General features: G+C 44.0%; 1 protein-coding gene across 2 annotated transcripts in view; it reads right to left on the minus strand.

The window, feature by feature from the left end:
- PRKCB (protein kinase C beta) overlaps positions 1-13,591 on the minus strand; it is a 315,575-nt gene that overhangs the window by 90,180 nt on the left and 211,804 nt on the right. For both annotated transcript variants that reach the window (XM_045776452.2, XM_045776451.2), the window contains exon 8: positions 4,482-4,578. In XM_045776452.2, the coding sequence (XP_045632408.1) occupies positions 4,482-4,578 (97 nt within the window). The remainder of the gene's footprint in view (positions 1-4,481; positions 4,579-13,591) is intronic.

Below are 13,591 nucleotides of genomic sequence, written 5' to 3' on the forward strand. Positions count from 1 at the left end.
GAAGCATGAGTAAGGGGCTCCAACTTCCCAGTTTCTCCATTTGACTTTGCTTTGTGGAAATTTTTTTTCCTGTCCTTCAAGGAGCAGCAAGTGGCCACCAGTTTCATCCCTCTGTCCTGTAAGCAACCTTCTCTCCTCTGAATTCGGGACCAACGAGCCTCTTTCTACTCCCCAGCTCAATTTGCTTCTGTGCCTTTTCTCATAGGTATAGGCCATAGACCTATAATGTCTGGGTCCCCATCAAAGCTATAGTGTTTGTGTCCCCCCACTAGGCTATAGTGTTTGTGTCCTCCCCTCCAAAATTCACATGTTAAAATCCATGATGGCATTAGGAGATGGGACCTTTGGGAGGCGATTAGGTCATGAGGGTGGAGCCCCCATGAGTGGGATCAGTGCCCTCATAAAAGAGGCCCCAGAGAGGTCCCTCAGCTCTTCCGCCGAGTGAAGACACAGTGAGAAGAGAGCTGTCTAGGAACCAGGAAGGGGCTCCCACCAGAACATGACCAGGCTGAGGCTTTGAACTTGGACTTCCCAAGTTTACCACAGTCCCCACTGCACCTTGCCTGACACCAAGCTTTTTCCCCTCCTTGTTATCTGCCTGGATCCTAAAAACATTTGGGTTTGTTACCCCTACACAGTGAACCTTTGGAGGACAAGAAGCCCATCCTGTGTCCCTCTGAAAGTCCCCTGATCCCCACGAGCCTCAGGCCTAGCAGGTACTCCATCAAAGAGCAAATATTTTAAAATTGAGGCCCAAATTAAAATTATCCTCTATCTTGCTGGGTTGGATATGTCCTCAGAAACAGGAATACACTAATGGTTGCCTTCTCATGTCTGCAATTTAGAGCCCTAGAAGTTGGTGCTCAAAGAGAAAGCAAATAAACTGCACTTCTGAGCAAGGAGCCCTGCCTCTTTTCAGACTGCGCTGGAGGGCGGCAGAGCCACCTCGGGAGCAAGTCTCCAGGGCTGCATTTTGGATGATTAATGCCTGCCCTGGCTTGAACTACAGACTCCTCTGCAATTAAGAGGGGCTCCTACGGGCACCCCAGTCCTATGAGGGGTTCCTACGGGCCCCCCAGTACCCAGCAGCAGAGGCGAGGTCTCAGGAGGCTTGGAGCCCCCAGACATCCTTCCCAATCCCCAATTGGCCCTTCCAAAGCCTGGAAGGAATATGTTCTGAGCTTCATTTATTCCAAGGGGGAAGGTGGTAATGACAACAATGGCCTGACATTTTAATGCTATGACGCGCCAGACGCTGTTCTAAATGCATTATCTCATTCGATCTTCACGTAACCTTAGAAGCTAAGAAGCACTGTGATTCCATTTTACAGATGGGGACTCAAAGGCTCAGAGACAGAAAGTAACTTGCCTACAGTCACCCAGCAAGAAAGTGGCAGAGCTGGATTCAAATCCGAGCAGCCTGGCCCATGAACCACCCGAGTGGAATAGGGCTTCAGTGCACAGATGAGGCCCAGATGTCCCACCAGGACCTCCTGGCACTCTCCTCTCTCCACCTGGGGCTCCTTACCACTCACACCTGCAACTCCACCTGTGGGCTCACTTCCTGGCTGCAGGAGCAAGCGGGGCCCACAAGTGCTGGCCAGGGAACTCCCCAGAAAGCAGCCAACAGCCGGCGACAGAAGTTGAGCTGCTGGATGATACTGCAGTTTCGTGCCCCCCAATTGGGGACACCCCCCTGAGGCACACATTCAACTCCCAGAGTTCTCCAGCATGCTTAAACCCCAGCTGCCCACGGTGCTAACCTGCTCCGTGATACACACCCCCTTTTCCCCTCTCGGCAATGACGCTTCCTGGGATCGCCTCCCAACGAAACTACTTGCACTTGAATCCTTACATGGTCTGTTGCTGGGGAAACTCAACCCAAGATAATGAGCAGCTAGCTCTGGGATGGTAGAAAGTTGCTTAACCTTGCTGGGAGTCCGTTTCCTCATCCGTGAAAGAAAAACGGGGATGCGAACAGTAGCCACCATTCAGGGGTACTGCAAGGGTTAAATACGCTAATATTTCCAGAGCACTTAAAATAATAAATGGCCCAGAGGAAGCATTGTATGATGTAAGAAAATTCTAAGACTGTCGGAAAACCCACTCTGAACCATCTAAACTGGAGTTTTCCCTTCGTTGACCCAGAGACAAGCCTGTGGTCAGGCTAAAGCTCCCCAGACCGAGCCAACTCGAACATTCTGAAATACACCACGGACAGCCACCGCACCAAGCTCGCCCTGCCGTGAAATTCTATTACCCCAATGCCAGCAGCTCGATTTTACTGTCACTCAGAATTTCTCCACATAAGAGGCTTGAAAGTAATTTCTGAGTCATTCTGGGTGCTAATTGGTTATTGCACAGGGATTACATTTCTCACGTTCAAGGTCAACTGAAATTTCTCTGTGTGTCTGAGAACAATTTTCGGTCTGCTGGAAACATTTTTTTTTAATCAACAACTACAGCATGGAGCAATTATAATTCAGGCATAAACAAGCGTTTGCAGCCTCTCACTAGAAATAAACGGCTGCATTTTGTTGCTTGCAGATAAAATAGTCCTTTATTCCACGCCAATAACTGGCCCCCACAAATGCTATGTTCACGTAGGAACTGTTCTCCTGATGTCCTGAAATGTCACCCTGGCTGCCCTAGGATGGAAGAAATCATTTTGCAAACTGAGATGCCATTTTATACAAGAAAATAGTGGTGTTGGTTTTTTTGTTTGTTTGTTTTACCCATGATGGTACATTTTTAATGCAGCAGCAAATGGGCACAGCTCTATCAAAAAGTTGAGGGAAAGAGATGGAAGGTGTTCTCTGGAAGGACTAATCAACAGTGTCCAGTTCTTGGCTCCACTGCGTGGGATGTCCTCTTACCAGCTCATCTGGGCTTGAGCCAGCTCTATGGGAATAACCTTCACTTACCAAGTTCGCTGGAGAAATGACCGATAAGCCCATGGCCAACGTGTTTATCCCACTTGTTTCCAGGAAGGGATATCCCCCTGGGTCAGACCCATCACCACAGTCTAGTGTTTGCGGAGGGCACAACAAGGGTCAATACTCAAGTGCTATTTCTGTCAATCTGAGGGACAGACTAACATGGATCTTGGGATAAAGGCCAAAATCCTTGCCAAGGCCGGCACAGCCCTTCTATTGTGATGACCAGCCACTTCCCCAGCCTTACCTTGAATTCGCCCTTTGCTCGCTCTCTCTCCTCTACCCACACTGGCCTTCTTTAAGTTTCACACAGTTGCTATAGAACTCCCCACCAGAGGGCCTTTGCACATGCGGTCCTCTCTGAATGGAATTTTCTTTTCCCCTCTCTACTCAGTTAACTTGCACTGTTGTTGCCTCAATGACACCTTCCCTCTCCTCCTGTCCCCCCTCTTATATGTTCTCAGAGTTAACATGGACCTCTCTTTCATAGAACTTTACCTGGTCACAGGTTTTTTTTATTTGCCTGTGTGATTATTTGCTGAATAAGAATGATAATAATCTATTTCATTTTAGCTATTTTATACAATTTTTTTTGGAGTAAGAAGGCCATCACTGTTTATCTAGAATTGATGATTTCCCATCAGACTCAGTATATTGAGTTTGTACAAACAAAATAATGTGTTTTCCCTTATGAAACTACTTTAAAATCACTCAATACACATGTAATGAAAGAATTCATTTTCCCCTAAAACATTTTCTGTGTAAAACTGGGATGTGTCTGTGACTCTCACACAGCTGAAAATGGGGTCTACTGGCCCCTCCAGAAGGGAAAGGGCTTAGATGAGGTAGAAGCAGAGCCAGACTGTAGCCCAAGGTCAGGGCCAAGGACTCTTCATCCTCAGAAGATATACCCATGGGTATTTCATGAAGTTACCAGCACAAATGATTCCATTTCTTAAAAGTATAGCACCATCCCGCCAATAGATCCAAATCTAGCTTCTATTCCTCAGCAAGTCTGGTTGACTCAGCCTCCAAAATAGAGCAATCCTCTGTCCACTTCTTTCATTCACCATTACTACCACCCCAGTCCAAGCTACCATCAAAATGACCTGAGAAGGGGCGCACCTGGGTGGCTCAGTCGGTTAAGCATCCGGCTCCTGATTTTGGCTCTGGGTCATGATCTCAGGGTCAGGGGATCGGGTCCCATGTCAGGCTCTGTGCTCGGCATGAAGTCTGCTTGTCCCTCTCCCTCTGCTCCCCCCTTTCTCCCCTCTCTCTCTCAATCTCTAAAATAAATAAATAAAATCTTTTAAAAAAATGATCTGAGAAGTGAAGGAGCACTTTGGAAGAAAAGTTAAATCTGAATGAGGGCAAGGAGGCAGGAATGACTTCACAAAGCAGGGTACACCTGGTTGGGGTTTTTCTGGACATCGCAAAGGCACAGAGTCATGAAAGACCTTGGTAGAAGGCCTTTCATAACCAGAGACACAGCAAATGAGGCTGACTCAACCAGTTCCCGCTGACGTAGAAAGAAAGACCACTCACCTCGAATTTCTGCCGTAGCTCTTCATTGCCTTCGCTTCCTTCCGGCGGCACAGGCACATTGAAGTACTCGCCTTCCTCCTGGCTCAGCAGCTTAAACCTAAAGGGAGACAGGGAGACAGGGCAAATTCCATGACCGGACTTGATATTATTTTGTCAGTTAGGATAAGAAAAGGAAGACTATAGACAGCTCTACCTTAAAAAAATGCATTGAGGCTTTTTTCTTTCTAGGTGTGCCCGTACGTGTTTGTGGCCAGGTATGCTATGTTTATTTTACAACTACTCCACAGTTTTCAGAAAAAAACGAATATTCTCTGTTTATGCAATGTTCTGGCCCTGCTCTGTCTCTCATCTTCACACACACACACACACACTTTTCTTAGTTCTCTTATTCAGTACTGTACGTTTTTACCTACTTTTGTCCACTAAGTGCTTTCTTATTCTGAAAGAATGCTACGAAGATCTCCCATGGTCAATGGAGTCTTAGCACATTCTCCCAGCATCCTGGTTCTCAGCAACATCTGGAAGACGACAGCCTTGTCTCCATGATGCTGTTTTCTCTGCAGACACCTTCCCAAAATGCCCTGTATTAACCCCTTGAGAAATGGCATCCCTTTGCAGGTAAGTACACAAGCCCCGGAATCAAACTCTGCCTGGGTCCAAATCTCGCTTCTGCCCTTGCCTCCTTCAGTCCCTGGATAAGCTAGCTAGGCTCTCCGAGCCTCAATTTTTCTCATCTATAAATTGGAACAGGGGCGCCTGGGCAGCGCAGTCGTTAAGCGTCTGCCTTCGGCTCAGGGCGTGATCCCGGCGTTATGGGATTGAGTCCCACATCGGGCTCCTCCGCTGGGAGCCTGCTTCTTCCTCTCCCACTCCCCTGCTGTGTTCCCTCTCTGCTGGCTGTCTCTCTGTCACATAAATAGATAAAATCTTTAAATATATATATATATATATATATATATATAAATTGGAACAAAAGTTTTTTTCAGGGGCACCTGGCTGGCTCAGAGCATGCAACTCTAAACCTCAGGGTCGTGAGTTTGAGCCCCATGTTGGGCATAGAGATTACTTTAAAAAAAAAAAAGTCTTTTTCATAGGATTACTGTGCAGCTGAGATACGGTGACTCACGCAAAATGATAGGAACAGTGCCTGGCGTTTAGCAAGTGATAAAAGAAATCATCATCATCATTACGAATATTGACATTATCATAATAAACAAGATGGCTTTCAGTATGTTTTTGACGACAAAGATGCTTCCATCTACTCAAAGGGTAACACGAGAGGAAGGAAAAGGACATTCCAAAGACAGCTTAGTCGCTAAAGGGAAAAAACATCCCAGAGCTCCTCACTCCCAAAGAAAGACTTCTTAAACCAAATTCACAATTTTCATAATGATTTTTTCCTCCATTCACAAAACTTCCTCAGCAGCTCCTAAAAATAGGAGGAGAGGTGATTCAAACCAGAGGGATTATTTGCGCCCCTACGCCTCCACATTTAATATTCAATTATCCTTGGGGCACCTGGGTGGCTCAGTTGGTTAAACGTCTGCCTTCAACTCAGGTCATGATCCTGGGGTCCTGGGATCAAGCCCCACATGGGGCTCCCTGCTCAGTGGGGAGTCTGCTTCTCCCTCTGCCCCTCCCCTCCTCAAATAAATAATCTTTTAAAAAATATTCAATTGTCCGTTTCCTAATTCCAAAAGAAATACAAAAGTAAGAGAACATCTGTATTTTTTTGGCAATCAAGAAGGGTGCTATCAGCACAGCAGCAACTTCTAGGAACTCGACAAGTTAAAGTAATAGTAAGAGAACACGGAGCAGTGGTTGGCAAATGTTATTCGCTTTTGTGGATTTTGCTAAATCTGGTTATTATGATCTATTTCATGGTTTTCATTATATCATCTCCTTTTTAAATAGTATATTCACTTTAAAAAGGAAGCCAACAGGTTACAAGAGAAAGTAACTGTAAAAAAATAAACACATGCAAATCAAAGTCACCCAAGTCCAAGTAGATGGCGTTGCTTACCAACGGCTCTGAGACTAATGCCCCCCCACCTTGTTAAAATGGGAGCTCAGCCAGTGGCACAAGTTAAAGAATGTTAAGGGTACAGCAACACCGGCTGAGACTTTCTCTTTGTGGTAATCTGAAGGTTTGAAGGAGCACTGGCCAAAGAAAAGCTTGGCCAGTGTACAACTCAGTATTACTAATACCCAAACATGTGCTATCTAAACCATATATGGTCTAAGCCACTTTGGAAACTACAGATCGAGGGGGACTGACCAGTGGTGACCAGTCAATGGGACCCCTGAAAGAACCCCACTAACAACCCTGGGCCAGACCACCAGGGACTAGCTGACAGCCACCCATTCTAATCCGTATTCAGGAAGGATGGGACATGTCACGTACCCTCACTATGTCTGCTGGAGCCAACATGCTGTCATTATTGCTTCTGAAGAAGGACTTGTGTCTGTTAGAAAAGAGAAGCAAGGACCCCTTCCAACTTTGAGTTGCACAAAACCAACATGGGGAACATGCCCCCCTACAGTGCAGTAGGGCTGACTGTTGTGCAGCTGTTTCCAGCTGTGGATCTCTCCAAAATAGCTATAGGGAACAGGATCCCTGTTCTGACAAAGAAAAATTCCAAAAAATACAAAAGACTCCTTTCTCCCTTCGTCTGATTTTGAAAAATTACAACTGGGACACTCATAATTCCTGTGCCCATCCGTCTATAAGGATGGGCAGATACAGAAAAATAACAGGATGTATGAAAAACTCAGTCAAATAGAAATAATGAGAAATCAGATAAGTACCTCCCATGAAATAGAACTATTGCCAAAAGAGAGAAAATTCTAAAAAACATCTAAGTTTATACTTTCAGTGAGATTCAAGAAGCTAATGCATCTTTAAAAAGGGAACAATCTAAGATCAGAAAAGGCTACTTTCGGAAGGAAAATGTAATTACTAAATTTAAAAATCCACTGGAGACAATGAACACTAAGCTGGATAATTCAGATAACAATTAGGAAATTAGAAGACAACCCTCAGAAATTTTTCTGGCAGTTGAACCTGATATTTATTATATTGATTGGATCTTAACTGAATGCTTTATATACCATTAAGAAAAATGCTTATTACCAAAATTAATATACAACATGAAAGGAAGGAATATAGCAACGTATATATCAGGAAAGACATCTTATGATCTATCTTATGTAAAAAGTTCTTACAATTCAATAAGAAAATGACAGACAAAAATCAGGACCTACTCATTTATAAACAAATGGCAATATACAAATGAAAATATTCAACATAATTAGTAACAAAATATGATAATAAAATTATGTAAATATGTATAATTAGTAACAAAATATGTATAATCTTTGTATTATATCTTTGAAATTTATAATACCAGATGTTGACAAGTGTGGGTGAAATGAAAAGTATCATGCAGCACTGGTGAGAATGTAAATTGAAAAAAATCGCAGAACAGTTTGGCAAACACTTTAACAATACATATGTTCTCAAAGCCATCGATTCCAGGATTAGGAATTTCTTAGGAAATAATTAAAGCTATGTGCAGAGGTTTTGCTGCAAGTATGTTTACTGTAGAATTATTCATATAGGTAAGCATTACACATTTTATAATACAAATATGATTCTGTAAGTTGCGGCAGATCTATAGAACGGGCCCCATGAAAATGATGTTGCCCAAGATTACTGAATTATAGGGAAAAGTGTTCATAATGCATTGTTAGATGAAAAATGGGGGCTGCTACACAGCACGTACAGTAAGATTTCGTTTTTTGTTTCATACACACATGTGAGTGCAGACACACACACATGCACACAGAAAAAAACCTCTTAATAATGTCAATAGTGATTATTCCTGGACAATGGGATTCTGGATAATATTTTGTTTTCTTATTTATATTTTTCTAATAATTATTCAATTAATAATAATCACTGATACTGAGTACTTACTATTCACCAGACACAGGGCGCTTCACTTGTATTAACTACTTTAGTATCACAACTATCCTATGACATAATTACCGCTATTATCTCCAAATGAGAAAAGGAGTCAGAGAGGGAAGGTAACTTGCCCAGGGGTACACGGCCAGGAAATGGACGAGCAGAGACTCTAACCCAGGACGTCTGATTCCAAAGCTTTAGTTTTTTGGGGAGAGGGATGGGATTTGTAATAAGACCAACAGGACATTATTAGTAATAAAAGAAAGCTTAAAGAAACATAAATTTAAGGTAATAATGACATAATAATTGTCTGTTCACAAGAAGAAGAAAAGAATGAAATAGGAAAGAAGAAAAAAAAAACCTTTAGAATCAGAAACCATGATGGAAATGTGGCAATTATGACCATAAACATTAAAACATTTTCCTATGGAAAAGAAGAAAGACTTTCAGATTCAGGATTTTTTGGGTTTTTTTACCCAACAACACGCCACTTGTTATACCAAACCAAAGGACTCAGATTAAACATAAGAAAATGGGCAGGATCCACTAGGCAAGAAGTATTTACCATTCTGCAACCAAACGAGATAGGTTGAAAGGTCAATCAGATGTCCTCATTCCTTGGCTCCTCTACTTACTCTGGGCAGGAGATGAAGTTCCTAAAAGGCCCCCATGGGATCTGCTGAGCACTCCTTATCCTGCCAGTCCTTGCTCCCTACTGCCACCCCCTTTGCAGATCCAGTTCCAGCCACACAGGTCACTTTGCTGACCCTCAAACCTGCTGGGGGCACTCCTGCCTCAGGGCCTTTGCACTTGCTGTTCTCACCATCTGGGACAATCTCCCCCTAGACTTCCACATGTTCACTCCCTCACCTCCCTTCAGGTCTTTGCCATGTGTCACCTTTCCAGTGAATCCTTTCCTGGGAATTGTATTAAATAAATTGGAGTATCACCCCCTGTTCCCCCCTCCAGCATTCCTTATCCCTGTTTGTTGTTTGCTTTTCTCTATAACATTTATTTTTTAATTTTTTTTTAAGTAGACTCCATGCCCAGTGTGGAGCCCAACGAAGGGCTTGAACTCATGACTGTGAGATCAAGACCTGAGCTGAGATCAAGAGCTGGACGCTTAACTGACTAAGCCACCCAGGCGCTCCTCTCTATAGCATTTATCAGCCTCAAACATGCTATTTTTTACTACTCATTTTTTAAAAATTTTGTGCATTGTTCTCCAAATAAAAAGAAACCTCCATGAACCCAAAGATTCAGTATATAGGTACTTGCTATGTATACTCACTGTAGAAATGCCACCAACAAGGCAAAATCATGGGCAAAGTGTATTAACTGGAACAGACATATTGTGTTGATATAAGTCATTTTTGAAAATAAGTCTTGGAGAGTTATGTGGTCAATAATGATGCCACACACATAGAAAGCAAAAAAACATCAGAAATGAAAGATAGTGTTTGAAAAAATGTTACTGGGAGAAGCTTAATAAGCATTGTGCATTTTGGTCAGATGAAACAAATAAAAAAAAATAGGAAGGCATGGGAGATCTGGATATTATATTAAGGTGGAATTAAAAAACACTGAAATGCATGACCTACAAGTAGTAAATGTAATCTTTTTATTGAAGTGTCCACAGAACATTTAGTAACACTGAACTAAGGTAAATTGGAAAAAGAAAAAAAAAAGAAAGAAAGAAAGAAAAAGAAAAGTGTACAGGACATATTCTCTGACCATAAAGTATTAACACTGTCATTTGACATTAATAATGAAAAATGAAACAAAAAGCTAACACCAGTGATTTCCAAAATGCCCAAATAAAAGCACGCTTGAAAGGAAATTAAAAACACAATTGCAGACCTTGAGCAAAGCAACAAAAGCTGGAATGCGACATATCACAGCTCGGAGGAAATCTTTATTCCCTCCAAAGCTCGTTCTTTATTCTTGAAGAGCAGAGTCCGTTAAGAGAGGAAAAATAAATTAGCAAAATATTCAACTGAAATTCACAGGCAACCACCCAACAAACCCACAGAAAAGAAGACTGAAACATAGAATTGATACGTAAATCCCATAGCTCAGTCTTTGCAGAAAAATAAACCACAGCAAAACAGATGAACCCCTGGAAAACAAGGGGAAGGAAAGGAAACAGCAAAAACAAATAAAATTAGAAACAAAGGAGTGGATCTGACGACAGACACGGGGCTGGTGGCAAAGTGGCAGATGAAGGGGCCTGAGGCTGGCGTGCCACATCTGGGAGCTCGCACAGCTGCCTTCTGCCTTTCTGCCACGTGGTCTTCAATTACAGCACAACAGAAGAGCTGGGAGAGCTCGTCCCCTGCCAGATGTGGAAACTGAGTCTCGGAGATGGCATGGCACTCACCAAAGACCCCACAGGGACAAGTATCCAAATTTCTACAATTTGTTACATTTACAGTCAAGAGAGCATCACAGATGTCTGGGCCCTGAATCTTTTAGGGGGGACTTTCATCTGCAAAATCCGAAGAGGGCCTTTATTTAGCAAAAGTCCCCTCCTATAATTCCAACAATTTCACAACTCTCCTAGGAGGGGGGTCGGGGATGCTGCGATTAGACCTGACTAATGGATATGTAATGGCTGAGAAGGCTGGAGTACAGAGAGGTGAAGTGATTCACCTGAAGTCACAAAGCATTCATCCACTGAGGACAGCCAAGGTCAAAACCCTCCCATCCACCCTCTAGGCCTCTGCCAAACCCCTGGACCAGGAGGCAGAATGGGATACGCATGTGTTTAGGCCCTGGCATCCTAGAGACCTGGACCCAAGCACCGTCACGTACAAGCTGTGTGTCCTTTCACATGTTGCTTGACTACTCTGATCCCAGGAACAACACTCCACCCAGAACTGGTGGGAGAATTGAAGGACTGATGACATGTACGTGCAGGGATATTTTGGACTCGGTCCTTTTGTCCTCCCCGCACTCTGCTGTTTGTTTCCAGGAGTGGATGGGGCAGTCACCAGACCCGGAAGGGGTGGTACCAGTGGGAGAGAGTCCTGCCCATTTAGGCCTGAAGAACCACGAGAAGTGAGCAAGGATAGGGGGAAAGCAGAGGGGCTTTTCCCGGCCTCCTCTGCCCTGGGCAGAGACCTACGTGGAGGGCCACACCTCACAGCAGCAATAGGCCAGGGATACAGGGATCACTCAGACAGCACTCCTGGCCCACATGCAGGAGGCTGAGAAAAGAGGGCTTGCACAAGTCGCCTGGGGAGTGGGACAAAGAGGACACTATGTGGAAGGACCTCACAACCAGAGGCAACAGGCCAGGACCTGGGATGCTCCAGCAGGAAGCCAGAAATGATGCTCCAAACCTGGGGGTTGGGGTGGTGGGGGACCCATCCAGCCTCAGCGGGCACGAGTTTAGCGACCGGGCAGGATCTGCAGCAGTCAAGCCCAGAAGGCATACACCACAGGCAGAAGGGTCCCCTTCTCACCACCAGGAAGTCACAAGACTGCCTAAGAAAGTCTGGTTGCATTACAGAAAATAAAGAGGCTATGTGTGGGTATCAATGTGTGACTCCAGGACACCTGGAAAGTGATCAGCCCAGAGCCTGGCATCCAGTTAAGAGTCAATAAGTGGTAGCTATTGCTCTGGTGATTATTATTATTATGTGCTCTCTCCTGTCTCACGTAGACCCCCTGGGGGAGCATCCATTCTTTCTCTTTAACCTCCTTACGCCTGGTTTACAGAGGAAGGGACATGCAATCTGTCACTGGTGCTGATGGCAGCATGCAAAGTCAGATCATCCATATGTTAAGAAAAATTACCCAAGTTTTTATCATGAATGGATGTTGTACTTTGTCAAATGCCTTTTTTTTTTTTTTTTTTTGCATCTATTGAGATGATCATACGGTTTTTATCCTTTCTCTTGTTGATGGGATGTATCGTGCTGATTGAACCACCCCTGCATCCCCGGGATAAATCCCACTTGATCATGGGGAATGGGTTTTTTTTTTAAGGTATTGTTGGATTTGGTTTGCTAGTATCTTGTTGAGAATTTCTGCACCTCTGTGAAATGGGGAAATGGCAAGAAGATGGCAGCGTGACCTCTTAACTGTCATGCAAAAACATTTTCTAAATAGTTATCTCCTTCCCTGCTACTACTTACTACTAGTCTATTACTTAGAACTGTTAGTTATAATCCACAATCCAGTAGGGCCCAGATGGCCTCCTGGCTCTGCAAAGGCAATCGCTAACTTTTAGAAGTTCTTTCAGTCTGGGGCGCGGGGCTGGCTTTAGTCGGGACAAGTGTGCAACTCTTGATCTCTGGGTTGTGAGTTCGAGCCCCACGGTGGGTGCAGAGGTTGCTTAAAAATAAAATCTTAAAAAAAGAAGAAGAAAAAGAGGAGTTCTTCCAGCCAGTAGACAGATCGCTTCCAAGGTTGTGATTTCATTGCCCTGTTCAGCAGCCACTTTTACCTCTAACTTAGAAGTGACTTCAGCATTCCTGTAACTCCTGGCATGCCAATCTCTGCTTCTCAAACCTTGGGAATCAGCCATTCATGTTCCTGGTTTCCCCCTTCGTGAGCTAAGGAAAACTGTGACAAATGCTCCTTACCTATTTTTTTGAGAATTCTGTTGTTAACGGTTTGTGATCTGTGCATTAACACACCTTATTACTACTGTTATTTTTATGCCCACTTGGCTTCCATCCTCCTTCACATCCATCACCATGTTGTCATTGATTAGTCATCGGTGTCATTTCTTTTCGCTCCAGAAGCTAAGTGCCACGAGGGCACATCCGTCTTACACCTGACGGATCTCTAGTGACTAGAATGGACTAGAGAAAGACTCAATATCTATTTGAATAAAAGTCTGTGATAAATACAGGGGCTCCTGGGTGGCTCAGTCGGTTTAACGTCCGACTCTTGGTCTCATCACAGGGTGCTGAGATCGGGCCCCAAGTCGGGCTCCGAGCTCAGCGGGGAGTCTGCTTGAGATTCTCTCTCTCCCTCTGCACTTCCCCCGGGCCCCCGCTCGCATTCTCTCTCTTTCTCTCAAATAAATAAATAAATCTTTAAAAACAACAACAACAACAAAGTCTATGATGAATAGGGAGGAGAGACAAGGAGGTTGTACGGTGAGCAATGGAAAGGATGTGTGGTC

The sequence above is a fragment of the Ursus americanus genome, chromosome 2 (assembly GCF_024610735.1).
Source record: "Ursus americanus isolate L20-20 chromosome 2, mUrsAme1.1.p, whole genome shotgun sequence".
Lineage (NCBI taxonomy): Eukaryota > Metazoa > Chordata > Mammalia > Carnivora > Ursidae > Ursus > Ursus americanus.